This window comes from Ceratosolen solmsi, unplaced genomic scaffold, assembly GCF_000503995.2.
Source record: "Ceratosolen solmsi marchali unplaced genomic scaffold, CerSol_1.0 scaffold17, whole genome shotgun sequence".
Taxonomy (NCBI): Eukaryota; Metazoa; Arthropoda; class Insecta; order Hymenoptera; family Agaonidae; genus Ceratosolen; species Ceratosolen solmsi.
The window spans coordinates 142,865-165,649 of NW_011948445.1; the positions used below are offsets into that span (position 1 = coordinate 142,865).

A 22,785-nucleotide genomic window follows, 5' to 3' on the forward strand; every position below is an offset into this window, starting at 1 on the left:
AATAGAAATAAATCAACTTTAATGTATATATAAATGAAATATGGAAGTTGATTGTTTAAACAAACATTTCAAAATAATTATTTATACCAAATTTTTGGTAAAATGAATTTTCTCATGTTGAATTTGTTCAATTTTTAAACAGAAATATAATTGACGTATTGTATTTTTGATATTTGAATTATATAATTGATTGAAAATATAATCTACAACTTATAAAATTTTATAATAAATTATAGAAATTTTATTTACTTTTAAAATCTTTAAAAATTCATTCTACATTTTTTTTAAAACTTCAAGAATAAATAATCAAAATAACGATATCTTTATTACATTTGAAAAATTCATCATACAAATTTAAATATACTCAATCTAGAATTATAATTCGTAAGTTATTATACAGTAGAATGAAAAACTTGTTCAAAATTTGGAAAAAATATTGGCATGAAAAAGAAATAATTAAAAATATTATAGAAAATAAATATACAAATAAAAAGAAAATAATTATATGAGAAATCTTAATAGGAATTTTAATAAAAAATTTACCTGGATCAAACTTTAATTAAAAAAACAAATTTGTGTTTTGCGTTTATATTTAATGTTACATTGTCAGACAATGTGTTAATCAAACATATAAATAAACAAATGAGTTTTAAATAAAAAGGAGCAAGACAGAGAGAAATAAAAGGTATATAAAAGACAGTAAATGCCTGTGGACGTGAAATAGTCTCTTTCCTGTAGTAAAAGTATCCTCAGTGCATAACTATGGAATGAAACACCGCAACTGTGTGACTGCAACTGCTTACATGTAAAGAAATAAAATGACCAGTGCTTTCCATTGTAGTTCTTTTTCTCTCTTTCTCGTAAAACAAATTTAGAAGAATTTTTTTTGAAAGCGGTGAAAAAATATAGAATGTAAGACAAAGAATTGAGTTTTAATATGAAAATATGAAGGCACATAAGAAACTTGCTCAAACCGATATAATTTAATTTTGAGAAAATTGACAAGATATGTGTAGAACTTTAGTATTTACGTTAATGAAAGAATCTGTGAAACTTTATTAACTTCCTTGTGAATTTTACGTATATTCCTATTCATTTTGATTCGTTCATTCTAACTGCATTTTTAATTTATTTTTTATTAATGATCTGATTACTTATAAGAATAGTTTTATATCCATGTTCGTATAAAATGTCATGGTTAAAGCGATAATAAATATATATTTAATAATTGGTACATAATTTTCCTTTAATATACAGAAAAACTATATTTGAATTTGTATTAAAATATAAAAGAACGTAAATAATTTTTAGCAAAATTGAATTTACGAATAAAGTAATAAATAAAGTAAAAGTTGTTATATTTTACTATTACTAAGATGTTTGCGTACCCAAATTTTATATTTTAATTTTTTAAAGAATTTTATGTAAAAACTTAACCTTTGTTGCTTGTTATCATTAAAAAATTATAAAGAATGAATTATAAGAATTACTGTTATAAAGTTGCATATCAATTATTTTCATATAGTTAAAAAAATTAAAGCTGACAGTTAAATTTTAACAAGTTTTATGGGTAAGTATAAAAAAAAAATTTATTACGTATGTAAAGATAATCGATAGAGACCTAGATAATGATAGAATAAATAGTAACATATCCAATAACACAAAGAATAATAAACACGCACTCCAAAAATCATTATTAAAATTTAACACATAAATTATAAAAATAGAAAGTATAACTAATACAAAAACAATCAAATACAAAGTAGTAAAATGTAGTTTCAATGCACAATGTTGGAACCATTCTTATAACGATTCTCTAAATAAAGTTTCTCTGAGACGTAAGATTACGTGTCGTTCCAGTAGAAATGAAATAATTTTGGGTTTTAATGCTCGTTTCGCCTACATATTTGCCTCTTACTTTTCCCACAATAGACATTATTTTCGTACGCACATACACGATTCTCTTTATAATAACCTACATACTTAAAAGCTTCAACATAAGTATTAAAGCACAATTGTGCTGACAACCACCTACTATAAAGTATACACTATCCTCTATGCTCTTTCCGTAACGGATTTTTTCTTTATGTATATACACATATATAATATTACTATATATATAACACATATTCTGTTTTACCGTATGTATCCATTTCCTTAAACTTCTAATAAAAGCCATGAATGAAATAAAATTTTTTGATAAATGATAGATGTTAGAGATTTACAGAGGGTTAAATAGTATAGAAAATCATCTCAGAATTGTTAATTTCTATTTATTAATATAATAAGTGTATATAACACTAAATAAAAATAAAATTTATGAAAATTAATGTTTTTATATACATTAAATAATACATATTGATGCTCTATTATCATGAAACTAGTTAAATAATAAGAAATTTAAATTGAAAAAAGTGTAAATCAATTTTTTTATAAATATTTAATTATGCTCATAGATTTGTTACAAATGGCATACACCCATTATCTTATACAATTCAACATGGCTGGTACCTTTCTCTTCAAACTCACCCAATTCTTTCATTAATTCTTTTTTCTATTATATTTAGTTTCGCATACTATTAAAAATTTATTCAATATCGATTTTATTAAAATCCATAACGTTTATCTATTAGAAATCTATTAGTATTCATCGTAATTCTTTCATTACAAGATATAATATCGCAATAACGTTAATAAATATATTATAATAATGTACGTGCAGATCAAGAACCACTATTAAAGGTTTATGTAAAAAATATTATCATGTGATATTCTATAATAATTATATAATGTTTCGGAAACGATAGATACAACATAAATCGATTCGTAAAATTGAATAGTTGAATCTTTCTATTTCCTGTTTTGTTTCATTTTCTGAACCTCTCCAATATCCACGCCGCATGTGATGTGTGTGTGTGTGTGTGTGTGTGTGTGTGTGATATGATGTGTCTGTGTGTATGTGTGTATGTGTGTATGTGTGTGTATTTTATAACAAGTACTGAACAAGTTACATGCCAACTTTTCTAAAAAAGATATTGCGTGTGTGGTAATATGTTTATGTGGCGAGAAGTCACTTGAATAGAGAGCTCTATTTTAGAAATTTTCGGGCGTCGCTGGTGGGCTTCTCTGTTAAGTGGCTTTTTTAATCGTCTGTAATGAAAGGGAATGTGGTATTATATCGTTTATTGAAAACTGCATAGAAACATGCACTGAAAATACACTTACGAGATGTTCGTGTTTGTTTTATTATGCATTATAAGCTACTATAGACATAATTTATCATAGTAAAATTTTGCTTTATATTTGTTTTATAATATGTAATTATTTATATCCATATTGATAGAAAGAATTTTTATAAAAAATTATAAAGTTCAAAAAAACTTCTTCATAATTTATATTACAATTTTTAAAAGTAAAGCAAATATTCGAGTTCGTAAGTCATCTTGGTATTTAAAATTTCATTAAAGTATAGTATGATTATTATATATTTATAATTATTTATATTTGAAAAATACTTGCTATTTTATAAGAAAAACACTATTCATAACCTTGTTTTAAGCTACCTTACTAATTCAAATAACTAATAAAACAGTTAAGTGTATTCGATTCTTTGCAGTATATATAGTTGAAATTTTTTAAAATTAAAAAATTTCATTTTCACATTTATTTATATATATTTTTAATCAATAAATAAACTGTTTCTTACATTTAAGTACTGCTTCAAATAAAAATGAAATAGGTTATTTAAAACTCTTAATTAAACATAAATACAGATACAAATACATTCAGTATTATTGTAAATAAAAATATAATTTTTAATATAAATGAAAATGGTTTAACAAATTAAATACTTCAAACTATAATATAATAATTATTTTTCTTATTATAATTAAAATTGTTTATTTATATGTTTTCATTTATATGTTTATATTTTGCATAATAACCAATTGTTAGTACTTAAATTTTTTTAATTAAATTCATTAATGTTTTATATTACTTTTCTTAATTAATGTTTCATATTGCAAATAATCTTTTGACGAATTACTTTTGATTTCTGACAATTGTATTTCACGAATGCAGTTATCTTGCTTTTAAAATACATTTGCAATTGGTTCATTTTAAACTATAAAATATATATTCTAGAAAAATCTAAATATAGAAATTATAGAATTTTCAAATACTTTATTACTCTCGTTAAATTAAACCTACGTATCTTCAAATATAACAACACTCTTAATTATTAACATCGAACATGGTTAACAAATCTAAACTTTAAAAAGTACGTACAAAAATAAGTAATTAAAAATAATAAAGAACGAAATCGAATGGAAGGAGGAAATCATTTATTCGTTAACAATACAAGCATAACTATACTATAAAGAATCTCATTGTAATAGGAAAAAGAGATAAATTAAATAAGACTCATAACTGCTTGTCCAAAAGAAATCCAAAAAGAAATCTACTTATGAATTTAGATGCTCTTGCGCACTCATCGATTACTTCTCGTCTTAAAATCATTATATAAAACTTCAAAAATATATTGCCATATTGTTCCAATAGATAAATAAAACCTCGTTGATTTTAGAAAGTGAGAAAATATACAAGTTCTTACAACATATGTGCCTATTTACAATATAATGCATACGCGAAAAAGCAACTGCAACTTATGCCTTTCTTTTTGAAACCTCTACTGCTTTCATTCCATTCCTTACTTTGTCTCTTTCTATCTCTTTGTATCTCTGTCTCTTTATCTGTCTCTCTCTCTCTCTCTCTTGACTTTCTAACATGTCTTTTATATCACTATATCTTACTTTTACTCTGCTTTTTACTTTTTCATATTTCGTTTTTGTTTTATCCTTTCCTCTTATTTTTTCTATATTCCTACTTTTACCAATTAAAAAAGAAATATGTATAGTTATCAAACTGCAACTTAATACGTACATGTTGTTATATAACGAGAAATAGTTGTATATTTTATCTTAAAAATAATCACATTTACGGCTGCCATTCTTCAAGAAAATTAATTTTTTCTAACTACTATGATGTAGAATTAGATTATCTTAAATTTTAAAAGGTATATGATATTTATTATAAAAATAATTATTTATGAAAATTAAGTTACGTCAATATAATTCAATCATTTAATAAAAACGTTCTAAATAAGATTCTTTGGAATAATTTTAAATGCTTACATAGTTTAGTTTACAGGTTAAATCACAGTATTTATTAGACTACTGAAGTAATTATCGAGCTTTTTCAAAATCTGTTCTATAAATCAGATCAAATTTTATTAAAAAAGGCATCTATGATAACAATCATTCTATAAATATATTTTATAATTAGACAAATATTATTGAAAATCTAATATTTAAAGTACATTTTATCCCTTAAAATTAAATATTTTCATTTTTATTATTAAGGACAATCATTCTTACTACACTTATCTTCATTTTAAGTTAATACTTTTTATAATCAATTTATTTTAATACAAGAAATGAAATAATTGAAATCTTCTATTTATAACATATTTTATAATACATTCAGGAATTTCAACAAATTTGTAATAATGTTAAGATATTTTAATGCCATAAATAATTTACATTTGATTCTTAAGTTAATTTTTTAGTTATAAATATATTTTTAAAAATTAATCGAAATTGAAAATTTTTTATATTAAATATACCAATTAGAAACCATAGATTGTAATAAATATAAAATTAAAATATATACTAAATTATGTTTTAAAACATTATCGCTTTATATCATCAGTATAATTGCATAAAAATATTCGCTTAATATCAATTAATTATATACAATAAAGATGTTAAATTCTCAAGATTAAAACTATTTATTTTCATGTTCTAGAAGCGTAGGTGTATTTAACTTGAAAATTTTCCAAAAAATAAAAAATGTATAAACTTAATAAGTTATTGATATTCTTTAAAGTAAAATATCAATTCATAAGCCACAAACTAATTTATAGTATACACTTGTATTTAAAATGAAGAATCAAAGACAAATAAATTATTATATGTGTTACATTTAACTATATACCATACTATATATATGAAACTTTTTATATTTATAGCTCAAAAATGTTATTGGTATCTTATTTTTATGTTTCAAACATTAAAAATACCCGAATATATTTACTTTGAAAGTAATTATTTATATTAAAAATATATATTTATTTAATATATTAATATAATATGTAATATTTATTAATATATTAAAAATAAATAAATTTCTTAATTTAAATATACTAAATATCAAATATTTTTTTCTATCTAATTAAATTATTAAATGAATTTGTCATTATAAATTGAACTAAATTATATTGACTAATAAAATGATGAACGAAAAAAGACCAATTCTTTAGTTTGGATTAATCTTTATTTTTAATTTTATATATGTACAGAAAAATAAAATAAGTTATACATGTTTTATAAAAGTATTGAGTATGTGTACAAAATACAATTTTAATTTTAATCATTTTTACAAATTGTTATTAATATTCACATATTGTGAATTATCGGATATTGTAAAATATTATATTGATTAATATAATTTATTTTAAACAACGGAATGAAAATTGAATTCTATACTTATTTGTAAAATAAACAATAATTGAATATTTTTCTATTTTATATAATGAATAGCAATATTTGTTTATACAATAGGAGCCATTTGTTGAATTTATAATCATAATAATCTTTCCTATAAGCAATTAATATAATCTAATAAAAGAAAATTAACAATTCTCATATGTTGCTTTGTATCTAATAATAATAATTGTCTATATCTACTTATACGAATGCAAGCAACAAAAAGACAATTAGTTATTATCTCATACGTCAAATTAGAAAGCATAACAATAACCTGTAAAAACAGTAGAAAATTTACCCTCACTTCTATTGTCCTTAAATATTTCGTCTAGCCCTAGAGTTTTATACCGAATTGCCAGTGTGCAAAACCTTATGCGGTTCGTTCAAAAGCTCGGCATGCGATAGCAGGTTACGTGCAGGCAGTTTAGCAGTACACGAACCCACCCGATCTCTATACTTGCATGAATCAGAAGGATAAGAGAGACTAAGAGAAAGAGAGAGTTGAGTTTATCTCATAAAATATGGCTATTCATAAAATAAAAAGCCCTGCGGTCGAGGACATACACGAATATAGCCTCTGGACACATGACTATTCTTTCTTCACCATCCTTGTTTGTCTTTCTCCTTTTCTCTCCTACTTTCACTCTATTTCATTCTCTCATTAAAAGTTTTTCATTCTTTCATTCTGGCATTTACTCTCATCCTTTCCTTCACTTGCATTTTTTTCAATTTTTGATTCTCCCAACATTTTCTTAGTTTACACTTTTGTACTAATATTGTTTTTTATGATTAAAATATACTCGTATAATTTAAAAATTGAATTCACGTGACAGTTCAACTTATAAATGAAAACTATCAATTTCAAGTAAAATTCTATCCCAAAAATATATTTTAGCGTTAGAAAGTGTATTACTTAAAATGTTTAAAAAAAAATCTTTTTATCTTTTCTACTATTAATTTTTTTCATAGTTCTTGATTTCATCATTTTTAGTTAAATTTTTCAGAATAATATATTTTAAATTAAATTCTATAAATTTCCTTATATTTAATTTTAAGTTTATGGAGAAAAGGTAAAATCATAAATTGAAAAACTATTTAGCATTTGATAAATATACAAACTTATTTACATAAGTTTTATATAAACAGATAAACCTGTTTTCTTCAACAATTACTTCTATTTGTGAGCATGAGACTTTAGTTTCTGTACATCCCTCGTTATTTTATATACTAACTACTTTTAACAGAAAATTAAGCGTAAAATATCAAAAGAGAAATTAAATTGAATCGTGGATCAGTCTGGGTTGACGATAACGTTGCTAACGGCGGACGATCTGTTCTTCCTAGAAACGTAGCCAAACCGCAGCAGCAGTGGCAGCAAAAACGATGGCTACATGCCGCATTGTCAACTTGTATCCTCTTGTATTTTTAGAGACGCATGTACAGAAAATGCAACCCCACCTGCGATCTCCACTTTTGGATTTTTTTCTTTAACTCTTTCAGTCTTAATATTCTTAAGCTCTTTTGTAAATACTTTATTTTACCAAGTAGCAATAATTTCGAATTCATTATATATACTTTTAAATTTAATATAAATTATATTTATGTTAAATTTAAATATATTTTTTTATAGATTAATTTATTAAATTTCATCATTAATTATATTCATATTAAACTTTAGTCATTTTCATACACTTATTACATTTGTTATAACTTTTAATCTCACGATTGCTTGAAATTAATCTTTTTATAAACTGCAATATTCATAAAATTTTTACAACTATATTTTTATGTATAAAATTTTTATATTTTTCTCCAAATTAAATTAAAAATTAAAAATATATATTTAATGCAGATAAATTTAATTTTTATAATTTTATAAAAATGTATCTTATATATACCATTACCAAATATGTATAAATATAATGAAAAGTATTTAATAATAATTTTGATGTATACATATTAATTGAAAATAATTTTTAAAATATAGCAATTTATATATTCTACTTTTAACTAAAAATATTAAGAAAACTATATGTCAATCATAAATGTCTATTAATTCGATGTCTCTGAACAAATTAATAAACTGTATTACAATAAAAAAAAATATTTAATATAATATTAGTAAAATGTATTAGATCATAAATTTGAAAAAATAATACGATTCTATAAATGTAATAACTATCTACAAACTGTTTGATAATATATTCATTTTAAAAGTCAATGGTTGGTTTTTATTTAATTTTTTATTAAATTACCGTTTTGTTACAATTAGTAGTAAAAGTCTTGCTTTGAATTAATATATATATATATATATATATATATACATATATATTAATATATATATTTATTATATAAATTTATTATCATATTTTTTATTAATCTCTAGAAAATTTATTGCACTGGCCCATTAATTTAATTAAATTCAGTTTTCAGGTAAAATTAGATTTAATTATATAAAATTTTAGAAATTTGACAAGACATAATAAAATAAGTTTTTTATATTCTAGATATACTTAAGAACACTAAACATGAAATGATTGTTGTAATTAATTATGATTATTCCATAAAATAATTATATTATATAATTATTAAACTTATTGTATTGAGTATCTTTTATAAAGTTACTATATTATTTTAAAACTTAATAAAGTAACAAAAAGCTATATTTTATAAAAATATTATTCAGAGTGTTTCAATAAAATATGTTTAGTTATTTGTATATCATTTGTATATCAATTTGTACATATACATATAAGTATATGTATGATATTTGAGAAATTAAGTCCATCACATACCTTTAATGCAAATGTTATATACTATTTTTAAAAAATAAGATATTCAATTACACTAAATAAAAAGAATTATTTTGTAAAAAAAATATATGTTAGAAAATAAATTAAATTTATACACATACAGGCATAAAAATAAAAATACTTTTAATTAGACTTTAGTAATTATATATTCGATAAATACTTAAAAAGAATTCTTAAAAATTGCTTAAGAAAATGTTTTATTATTATATTAGTTGTAAAAGTAAAATTACTGTTTTATATAGCATTAAAATTAAAGATAAGAATCTTTTTTATCACTTACCTAATTTCATAGATGAACAAAGTTCAAACTCAGGTCTGTGACCTCACGTCATTAGAATGGCCCACCAACAATCTTCGTCGCCTACATAAAAATTGTCTACATATCTTTTATAAAATAATAATCGTGTATAAATTTCTTCTTTTATACATGGATGCATTAGTAAGTGACATATTTATTATAAATGAATTCTACTAGCCATTGCTGCTGTATAGTCGGCTGCCAATATCGAGGGAGGGACTTCGTGGAATCCGGCATTGGCAGAGAGGGAAATAGACAATGGCGACAAAAATGAAAGCGAGAGGAGTTTCACTACACACATGTATACAAACTCGACAGTAGGATTAAACCAAAATCAGAATTAATGATATTTTCCGGAAGAATTTAATATACATGATTTCCCAGAGAAATGTAATAAAAATGAGATATTCACTAAATAATTGTGAAGCCACTAATTACATTTATTTCTATATTCTATTATATAAATACATCAATAGATTAGACCAATTGTTCCACAAATTTGTTTTTAGAAATTATATTCGAAAATTTTTAGTAGAACAATTATTCCTTTTATTTAAAATATGATCATTCTACGTTATAATATTAAAAATTAGTTTTCAAGATTTCTGACGTTGATAATTTAATAGAACCATTTTAAATTTTGATTTTAAAGAATGTCATCAGATATAATCAACATATAGATAAAAATTTATATAAGGAAGAAAACATGAAATACCTGCATTTATTAGTTACAAATATATATATAAGGAATGTACAAAATTATACAACCTTGAAAAAAAGGTGTTTAAAAATTATAAACAAAGACGAAAACAAGCTTCTTTTTGTAAATCACTTCTTTGTCACCATTCTTCTTTATTTATTTCACTGTTTAACAATATTTGCTTTTATTCTTTTATCTTATTTTCTTATCACCATACATATCTATTTCAATAGATATTTTGCATAGTACGTGGTACGTTATAAAAACAACAACTTCTTGTATTTGTACTTATAAATATAAAATTGTATGATATAATTTTAGGTATATTTTTATTTCGTTGAATTAATCTAATATAATTTTAAAATAGATTCTATATTCTATTAATAGATTCATATATTCATGACATGATAAATATTTTCTTTTAATATAATTTAAGAGTTAATTTTCTTCTTATTAAGAGTATAAGAAGTATTAATAATATAGTAAGTATTTATAATAAAAAAATGGTAAATAATAAATTAAAAATACAGTAAAAAATTATAAAAGTTTAATAATTATTTATAAAAAGCTCATGCTTTTCAATACCAATGGGTAATAAATTTTAAATCATGATATAAAAATATAAATAATGAATAATAATAATAATGAAGAATTTACTTTAGTCTTAAATTGAGTATTTTATTCTATCTTTCACCAAACTCTTTTTCTGCCTTATTTCGATATCTTGTCATGAATTTTAACTAAACTACCAATATTGTAAGTGTAAGTTAAGTCGAGTGAACGGTCAAGCTGTAGGGTATTCCACCCTAATTCTGGTCAATTCGATGCATTCACCTCCTATCACCCCTCCACCATTTGTCGATACCCCGCCCACGGCCTTTACCCACACATAGAATTATTCTGTAGAGTAACGAGCCCCGTTTGATTAGGGACTATTAATGCAAACATATTCTGACGTTTATGCAGAACACGTACATCTAGTAAAGCTGGACGACGTTGCCCACGATTAACAAAGACTCCATGAGACTGACTGCTTATGATTCGGGATCATTTTTATGTTCAAAAAGAATAATAATAAATAATCGACGTTGTTTTAGAGCCATGTTATTATTTTTTATTTTTTTTTTTTTTTTGATTGATCAATTAAATTCAACATGAGATATCAATGAGCAAATTTAGGAAATAGCAAACGTAATATAAATTATTGTTTTCTAAAATATTATGGTATATTATAGAATAAATTTCAAATCTGTATCTTCTGCATATTGATGAATAAAAATTAATGAAATTGGTATTTTTTGTTTATGTAGTACTATTTATTATTTATTATTTACTAAAATTTGTCGATGTATTTAGTTATTAATAACAAATGTTATTAATTTTTATGATGGTTTTATTTACTTAAATGTAAAATAAACACTTATAATTTTATAAACCTAAATGAAGGATTCTAATAAAATATTCCCTCAAAATAAGTATTTGAAAACACTTACATATAATTAAATTTATTTAAAATAAACATATAAATATAAATATTTACTCAATTTTTATTAATTGTAAAATATATAAAATAGAATGTAATCAGTTTATTTTTAGAAGTTAACATTTTTAATATTAACCATTAAATTACAAATTTAACTTGTGACAAATGACATAAATTTTTCTTTAATTTTGCTCAAAATTTGTAATCATAATTTAAATTGGAATTGTGTAAAAATATTTCATGCGTATAAAAATAGATCTTTTCATTTCCTTTTTTTAATTATTTCTCATTTAGAATTAATTGTTTTTCATATCTATATAGAATTATATTTAATATCTAATGTTCTCCTTATTATGATTAATATGGTTATTTTTATTTGTATTTAATATGTGAAGTTATATAAATTCATAAATTAAATAGTGATGAATATATCAATATATCTTCAATAACAATTCAATAATGTTTTATGATTTTAATTCCATTTAAGTTATGTCTGAAACAATTTTTTTTAAATTATTAAAATATTTTATCAAAGCCAAATTTTATTGAAATCTATTAGAATTTAATATTATAATTAGTATTATATTTACTTTGTTATATTACACCATAAAGATAAAATTAGAAATTATTTTTAAATATTAAAAATAAGAATATAAAATTTAAAAAATACAATAAAATATATAAAATAAACATTAATTTATAATAAATTTTTAAATGATATTAAGATTACGATTATGATTATAATGTTATGAATTAATTTATTACATCATAAAAGTTTTAGACTTAAGCAGTTTCACTAAATTGAAAATAACATTTATACTTTAATAAAACGAATTTTCAAACATTATAGTATACAAAATATTTTTTTTTTTAAATAAAAAAAGTAGTTTTCAAAATTATCGAATTATTATTTTTTTTAAATTATTTACAAAAAATTTAAATAACTTGAAGGATATGTGTAAAAAATAATTAATAATATGATTATTTTTATTCGATTATATAAACTTGTGTTTACTTGACGATATACTTAATAAAACTTTTTATCATCCTATATTACAATTCTATTTATATATAACATTATTATAAAACAAATATTTTGCAAAATCATTTTTACATTCTTCTTTTAAATATATTTTTCAAAATTTGTATTATAAATATTAACGTTTTATAAATGAAAAACATTGATAATGAAATTATATTTATATATGCATTACATTATAAATGATATGCATGCAATTATATGCATTACAATGTATTAAAATCTTAAATTTATATGGTTATATATAGTACTATTTTTATAACATGTTTTATCTTAAAAGTTTTTTTTATTAATAACATATGATATGTTACGACTAAATTTTTCTTTTAAAAAGGTTACTTAAAGCAATTAAAGTATAAGCTCACGAAGCATGTATATATAAATATATATATATATATATATATATATATATAATGATTTTCATATATGAATACAAATTTAGTAAGCAAAATTAATTGATAAATAAGAATAAATGTTCAGAAACCAAATTTGTACCTTTTAAGTTTTGAATATCCCATTTTTATACAATTCATTTTTTAAAATTTGTGTATATGTAATTAATATATTTTAAGAATTAATCACCGCTAGTTATTAGAATATTATAAAAGAATGTTAAATAATGATTTCTTGAATGCATAAATAAAAATCTAGACGTTATACATTATTAAGACAACAATACGCTATAAATTTTACGGAATAGTCCTTTCAATCAGGTAGTCTGTAATCAAAAAGAAAAAAAAAAGAAAATTGAAGATTCGAGAAGGAATATAGAAGAGGGTAATCTCCCTATTTCATAAATATCTCTCTTTGAAAGTCTAAAACAAATAAGTCACCAGACTTTCTATAGCCCCAGACACGATTTTGGTACTGTTCCCACGTTGGAGCGAGAGCCACACGAAAATTCTAATCTATCGATCGATCCTCTAACTCATTTGCTACGATGTAAATTAAGGGACCAAACTGTGCGGCTCATCCTACGTTGCCTCCTTAACCTCTTCCAGAGGAAAGCTGCACAATAAAGAGGCACTCGCTATAAAAAGAAATATAGACAACCAAGAGAAAAAAGAAGGCGGAGAAGAGAAGAAATCGAAGAAGCATTCGAAGAAGCGGATGAGAATGAAGAAGTGAATAAAAAAGACAACCTTGGTTCTTTGGAGCTCTCTTAGACAAGATTCTTTTATAATCAAAGAGAGGGGGAAGAAGGAGAATGGAAGAGAGAGATAAAATGTGACAAGAAGAAAATCGAAGCGCAACGATGGTAGGGAGTAAATACGAAAAGGAGGAGACGAAAGATAGAGAAAGAGCCGCTTTAGAAGTCAGAGAAGGAAGAGTAGATAGATCCCGCAGGTGCAGTCTGCACTGGGAATGGACGGACATATATGAGACTGACGTAGAGAAGGTGGGATTGAGTTATGACAACAGTTGCTCCAGGAGGCCGCCTATCTCTTCTTCTCTATTTTTCTCTTTCCGTTTCTTTTTCACTCACTCCAACCACCAAGCGGACATTTCTCTTATTCTTTGTATTTCTCTCTGGCAAAGAGAAGGTACGATGGAACGTTGGCCATGTATCACCTTCGGCTCACTCGAGTCCGGCCTCTTCTACACTCTTCCTCTCCTTCTCTTGCTAACTCTCACTTACGCCTTTCAAGAAGAAAGACAGACACGCACCGCCATCAACTATGTATGCACACATATAAACGTATATACTACATAATCAACGCCATTGCCATCATCGAGGCGTAGCACTAAGCGAAACAACTCGACGATCTCGATTTATATAAACCCACTCTACCCTTTTCTTCCTCCTTCAAGATAGTACGCCTTGCATCTGTACTTTTTTTATTTTTCTCTTTCATTCTTTATATATAAATATATGAGGCGCGTTTCTCTTGTCTTTAAACCCATTTCCTTCTTCTTTTTCGCTCTTTATATCTGTCTTTGTCTCTCCCTTGAGGCTTTCGATTCCACCCACTGGAACGTTATAATATGTGTTGTGCAATGTGTGTGGTTCGGACCGAAGTTTAATGTTTAGTGACCAAACTCTGCTTGATTTTCTCTTTCTATCTCTGTTTCTCTTTCTCCTCCCCCTTTCGCTTAATACGATAAATGCCCCTTGGTTCTCAAGTATCGATTTGAGACCTGTGCTCCATCCCACCTTCAAGAAAATAAATTATCTAGACAAACCTCTTCGATTAATTGCTCTCGCTTGGGTTGACAGCTGTAATGCTTGCACTTGCAAGCTCAAAAGAGGCCTTGGCCTTCAATGTCCTTGACTCGATCTCACTCGCGTGTGCGCATTAAAAAGTTCTAAAGCCGCTGCAGGACTTTAGACCCATATCAGACTTCTCTTTTCTACTCATCTCTCTTTCGTCTTTGATAAAAATTTAATTGGCTGTTCTTTTTCTTTTAAAAAATATTCTACTTGTATTATAGAATTATAAAACTATTTTCTCTTGTTAGACTATATAAATTTCCAGTTACAATAGATAAATGAAATATAGCGAATATATTGTACCGATTATACATTCTTGATAGACTGTACATTTATTGATCTAAGTATCATTGGCACTAACTTGTTTACAGAAATTAATTATATAAACTTTATATATCATATTCTAATTCTAATATATATATTACATTTAACTTTTAAAAGAACTAGATACATTTTATTATTGGAAATATTAATTATCAATCTAAATACAATATAATCTAATACTTTATAGAGCAATAAAAATATTGTGTTATTATATGTTACAAATTAAATCATTGGATACGTTCTTATAAGAAGGAAATTTTTATTGTTATTAAATTATATATATTTTAGATTGCTTAAATTAGTATGACAAAATTATAAATTATAAATTGAATACTATTCAATATTATTGTCATAAATAAATAAAAACGCTAAAGCCTTGATCGATATATTACTATTAATAACTTATTCAACACACATGATGTCAACAATTCCTACCATCTTTCCATGGGACTTTTTCACGCAATCTAAATAACTATATGAGGGAAGTTTGGACTATCTCAGTGAAGCGTATATCTATAAAAACGCATTGGTTTGACGAAATTTGAGTTACATTTATTGCTCAATTAATTGAGTAATCAAAAATATAAAAATCTATAAGCGCGTAAGTATGTAGGTGGAAATTTCGCACGATTCGCGATGGCAACGTATGAGTGTACAAGAAATTAGGATAGACACTGTTTTCTTATAAGTACCTTAACGAATTAATTCAGCCAATTAAAACAAAACATTTTTAAGCACAAAGTTTTTAATTAGTATTCTAGCATACTACTTGTACTATTCTCTTCACTCCAGCCCTTCCTCCAGTCATTGCACACCCCTTTATTAACACGAAATATGTTTCATAGATTTCCTATTATCGATTTCATTCTAATGTTTTATGATGATAAAAATATGAATGTTCCATCCTTTTTATCCTTTATTTTTTAATTTAATGTAGTTAATTAATACGTATTTTTATAGTGATGGTGTATATGGATTACTTTATGGTATCATTTACAAGAAAATTTTCATTAGAAAATTATTATTTATACATTAAAACTCTATTTGATATACAATTTTTATAAGACTCTCGCTCTATAACTAAATTAGACGATCATCTTATTTCATTTTTATATAAATTGAATTTAGGTAAAAATTATTTATATACTATAAAATTTCATATATACGTTTGTATTGTTCTAAATGAAATTTTAATAATGATTTTCTAAATTACCACACTGTATTGATGTCAATTTATAATTACTATTTTTTTTAAATATTTTGAAAACATATTATTTAAAAAAATTAGTATTCATAAAACTGCGTAAAAAAAGATGAATTTAATTATATTCAATAGTTAGTACTTATTTTTATATGTTTATATTACAATATCTATTAAGTATTTACAATTAATTCATTTTTCTAAAATTTTCTTTATTTCTAGGAATAGTAATTAACATAATTACTAATTAAAAATACTATTTATTAATAATATTATATGTTGCTATATTTTATCATAAATTAATTTGTATATAAAATTTTTATTAATAAGTTAAATGTTTCAGTAAAATATTTTTAAAATTAGTTTTAAATATTTTTAAAATCACTTTTGTGCAATATAAACATATATGCGATGTAAAATGTTTAGAAATGTCAAATAATTTACAATCTATTAACAAAATTTAAAAACTAACTAATAAAGTTTTTTAAATGTTTGTTTCAATATAAAACAATGTAAATGGAAACTTGTAATTATTTCTAGGTAATTGAAAATAATAAATATTATACTCCAATATTTTATGAGTAGTTTCTTTTAACAACAAATATAAATTAATTTTTTACTTAAATACATTAACAAAAGTTTAAATGTTTTGAACTACCTATAATAATGTCTACATGATATCAACTTTTAATAATAGACAATATCTTTGTAAGTTCTAAATCGATATTAAAAAGTGATTTAAGTAAAAAAAAAAAGTAAGTTAAAATTATTCGGCTTAAAGATGACTAAAATCATTAAAATCTCAGTTCATTTTCAATAATTATTTCTATAAATGCTTTCGTTATTATAATAATAAATACTAAATTTCGATTCGTAAAAATCTCTAATATTATAAGGACTCAAAATATTGTAAAGAAAATACAGTTTTTGCTTCGTGGGAATATACTGACATCAAAAAGTTGTTACACTCATATATATATTCCCAATATCTATAAAGTACTGAAATCCAGAAAGCAAAAAGTTCAAATCCGAATCGATATAATCTAAACATCTCCATCATTGTGTGCTCTCTTTCTTTCCCCATTACAACTCTTCTTGACCGCTCACCCGGAGTCTTAACGGACGTATATTAGAGTACGACCGTACACATAAGTCACCAGTTTTAGACATCAGAACGCTCGTGTAACATACGTGCATAAATCCCATAGCATTTGTTTTATCATTCCAATTGTGAATCGACATAGTAACATCTAACAATAATATGTCTTTGCATACGCTTAAAATGAATCTTAATGAATCTTTTATTTAGAAGTTAGAATTTATTTGGTATCTACATAATATAAGTGACTCCAGGAATTCTACTTGATTAATTTAATTAGATTTAATGTTATAATAATTTATTGCTATTTATAAAGCTAAATTGAATTAAATATAGTTTTTAAATATATTTTGTTTATTAATATACTATAATAACATCAATTAATGATAAATAATCAAATCAACTCAATAGTTTATATATATTGAATTTTAATGGTTAACTGAATGGTTTGAATAAATATAATACTCTTTTATGTACAATTCTGAATGTTTATGGTATGTTTTTCTTATACCATATAAAAATAAAACGACATTTAAGCTCTTCCATGTGTGGATTTCGCACTTATACTATGTTGTTTAGATTCATGTTCATTAAGTAAATCACAGCTATCGTTTTACTTGAATATTTATAATGGCGTATTAGGTAAAGTTGCGGCCATCTCGCATAGAATAGTATTACTTACTCAAAGAAGTAGAGAGCGAGAGAGAGAGAGAGAGAGAGTAAGATAGAAACCAGTTTTTTCCTTACTTTAGTATATTATCTGCCCTCCCCCTCCCGTTCTCTCGCTCTCCTATCTATCTATCTATCTATTTATCTATCTATCTATCTATCTATCTATATATATGTAAATTTGTATTCCTTTACAAATCTTAGGCCAAACCTTTTACACTTATATTGACGAATGTTATAACGAATCAGTCGTTGGTAGCTACAGAATATATAATTGAAACTGATTAAGAATGAAGTATTTAATGGCACTAGTTCGATCCAGGCAACGTTAGCCTTTTTTTATGAACCAGGATTGATAAGGACAAATGAGCACTTTATGGAAAGACGATGCTCACACAGATAAGTTGCAGTAGTTTATGGCATCCCGTTTTTCTCAATTGCATGCAATTTTATTTGCTTGTCTGTACAACAGGAAAATTCCCAAAAACAAACGTCGTACCGATACGATTAATCGAATTTTGAAAGTTCTGTTTAAATCTCACATCGCATAAATAATATAAATTTAACTTTCAGGCAAAATTCTATCAGCTTAACGAAATTGATAAACATGAGTCTTCAAAAAGACTAGTTAAAAACCCTATTTCTTTGTTTATCCTTTCCTTTGATTATATCAGATAATATTATTAATGTATAATTTATTTATATTTAATATTGAAATTAAAAAAACTGACATATTTTTTGTTAGATTTTTATTTTTACTTTATAAATATATATTATTACCAAAATTACGTGCTATTTGAATAAAAGTCAAATTTTTATAAATCTTGTAAATAACTATTGAAGTATCAAATTTAATATAAATTTTTACCCTACGTATTTTTTAGCCTTTATAGAGTCGGTATTTATTGATAAATTTTCACAATTATTTTTTTCTATTTACTATGAATAATTACTAATCACAATATATATATATTTATTAATTTAAAAAGGCATTGACAATAACAGTAATAATTTACTTCTTGCGGTTGCTTGTTTTTTTACGGATTCTATAAATCATTATAAATATTATACTTTATCCATTTTGCACACCACGTATTAAAAATATAAATTTTTATAAATTTAAAGGATTAGCTACAGATAAAATAAAATTACAAGTAACTAATAATTATAATTTTTAATATTATTATAAATAGTATCATTCACATATTTTTATTATTTATAACTTACAATTTCAATTTTTTATAAAATATTCTTTAAATTACTAAAAATTGGTATTTTTACTTAAATTTACTTATTATATGTATATATATATGTATATATATGAAATGGTATAATAGAATATTTTTAAACTCGCCTATTAAAACAACTTTTTTGTACGATAAAAACTTTATACATTTTTCTAAAGAGTTAAATGCTCTACTAACATGTAAATTGTATACTTTATACAAATTGTTCGTTCGTGTTGTTTGTGAATAAATTTTTTTAAATTAATTAAGATTCATAGAAAATGTTTGCAATGCTAAATGTGTTCTTATATGTAGCAATTATCATATACTATTCTAAAATTTAAAAGGTTTCAACCATGCACAGATTTGCCCAGTATCACCTTTTGTTAAACACTATTCTGTCGTAAAATCACTTCAACTGGTACTGAATCATTAACAATAAGCACTGGACTGAGAAAAGTATTATCATATTTTTCCAATGCGTTTTTAAATTCAAAGTTAACTTGAGCAAGCTTGAACTGCTTTGTTTTTATCGTGATAAAAAAGATCATTCTTTCAAGGATTTCAAATTTGCCAAGGCCCATATTGTATGGTGTACTGGTACACGTATTCATAACAGAGCAGTCGTTCGCTTGGTTGGACAGATAAGAAGAGTCGAGCGGCGGGCCTACTCTCCCCGTTGCTTCTTGTGATTTCTCATGTGAGGGCGGGCGTCCTTACAATGTAAAATCGCAGCGTTACACTTGCGCGGCCAATTGCGGCCCGGCTCCGGCCGTTCAGGAGAGGACGGCCCAGATCTTTCGCCAGTGCGTTTCCCTCCACCACAAACCATACGGTCTGCCGCGCTCCTACGCCCACCCCCTCACCCTTTTTATCGTTCGTTTATATATGCTGTGTGTCCTTACGAGCCATGTCCACCTCTCTCTCGGCGTCCTTTCTTCTCTCTTCTCCCTTCCTTGCTTTCGATATGAGCTCGCGCAAGATTTCTCGGTAGCCAGTAGGAGCTATCGAAAAAAAGCCAGATGCCCTTTTGTTTGCAGCATTCTTCACTGTACTATAAATCGTGCTTAACGCTGCTGCTGCTACTACTACTGTTGCTACTAAGAGAGAAGAAAAAATGCTTTTGCAATCTTACAAGGACCTTCTGTAAGCGTTGCTGGTCGCGGTCAATGCCGAGCTCGATGTTCCAGTACAAGACTATATGCACCTGGCAAACTTGCGATTTCAGGGACAAAATTAAATTATTTTTTATTATTAAAGAAAAAAAAATTGAAGCTTATTATTCATCAATATATAATACATGAAATATAAAGTTTGCTTAGAGAGATATATATTTTGTTATTGATATTATGTGAATATACAAACTTTATTTTCATAATTGCCGTTTCAAATTATTATTTATAATAATATTATTTATAAAGAATTTATTTTATATGCAGAACTGAGATTTTTGAAAAGTATAGTTTTTTTATATATTTTCATTAAAATTAATTTTAAGTAAAAAATACACAAATCATGAACTATAAATATTATGAAGTATTAAAAACGTTAAAGATATACATACTAATAAAATTTTCAATAACTTATTATTTTAGTATTATCATATTTTATTTCATAAGGATACGAGAACTAAAATATTGTGATAATGTACTGTATATCAAACTAAAAATAATTTACCATAAATTTCACAATAAATTATTTATATGGATAATAGTTGTAGTATATTACTGATTTATAAATATTATAATTTAAATTTATTTAAATTTTAAAATCATATTTGTTATTATTTGAAAAGCAATCAAATAGGATTAATTATTTATGATACAATTTTATATGAAAATAACATAGTTTTTTTAATTTTTTAGATATTAAAATATGAAAATTACAGCAAAATTCGTCACTTATGTACAATATTGTTGAAATAATTTCTTTCAATTATGTAATAGGCATACTTTACGGCAGCATATGTTACGGCATGCCGGAAAACAATACAAATGTGGACTTCCTGGCTGTCCAACAATTCTTCGTACTGAGACTGAATTAAAAAATCATCGTAAACTTGTTCACGAAACTTCAAATTCTAACCGAGACTTTCGATGCAACGATTGTTCTTACGCTGCAAAAACTAAAAATCAACTTTCTAGGTAATTTAAAATAATTTTCATATTATAATATTGATTTATTTTATTAAAAGTTTTTTAAACTTTTAAAAATAGAAATTAATTCTTTTATTATTAACATTAATTATATTAAAAACTAAAAAATTATTATAGAATATAATACATATTATGAAAAACTAATTAAATTAGATAATTTATACATTTTTTAGTTTATTTATAAAGATATGTTTGAATATTATTGTATTAGTCTACGATCAATTAAAAATCTTAATAAGTAAAATATTAAAAGATAAATCAATTAATATCGAAAGAAATAGTCAAATTATAGAAAGTTTGACTGTCATAAATGACAAAATTAATAACTATTCAATATACGAAATAAAGAATTGAATAAATAGTCAATAAAAAAAAGAAGAATGATAGCCAGAGAAAGAATTCTAAGGAAAATTTATACATTAACATTTCTTATGTTAATTTATTTAAAATTATTTATTTAAAATTATTCATTTTTAAATTAAAAGTTTCTCTTTGCTGATATACTTTTTTTGTATTCTTTTTTTACTCACATACAATTTTTCTTTATATTTATTGTAGTTACATTATTTATAACCTAGATATAAACAAAGTTTCTTAGTTTTAATTATTGATACTAGTCTTTAGTAATACATAAAGATAACATAATAAGCATTTAAAAATATTTCTCTTTTTAAATATAGTATTTTATTATATATGTAATCGATTTCTATAATTTTCTCTATTAATATACAAATGTGATAATAAAATAATTATAAAATATTATTGTATGAACTAATTTTTTTATTTGTTTTGATTGATGATTTATGACTATACATTTTTTGAAATATTTAAAATAAATTCTCCAGGTCGATGATGCTATTAAATACATTATTTATCCTATTAAAATAAATAAGAAATATATACAATTTATAAAGAAATCTTTAAAATTTAGTTTGTGTATATTACAATATAATTCTTGCA

The 22,785-nt window shown here is 24.0% G+C and overlaps 1 protein-coding gene across 1 annotated transcript in view; it reads left to right on the forward strand.

The window, feature by feature from the left end:
* The window catches only part of LOC105366081 (zinc finger protein 780B), a 60,967-nt gene that overhangs the window by 30,353 nt on the left and 7,829 nt on the right, over window positions 1-22,785 (forward strand). The window contains exon 8 of the mRNA XM_011504396.1: window positions 21,616-21,813. Coding sequence (XP_011502698.1) covers window positions 21,616-21,813 — 198 coding nt within the window. The remainder of the gene's footprint in view (window positions 1-21,615; window positions 21,814-22,785) is intronic.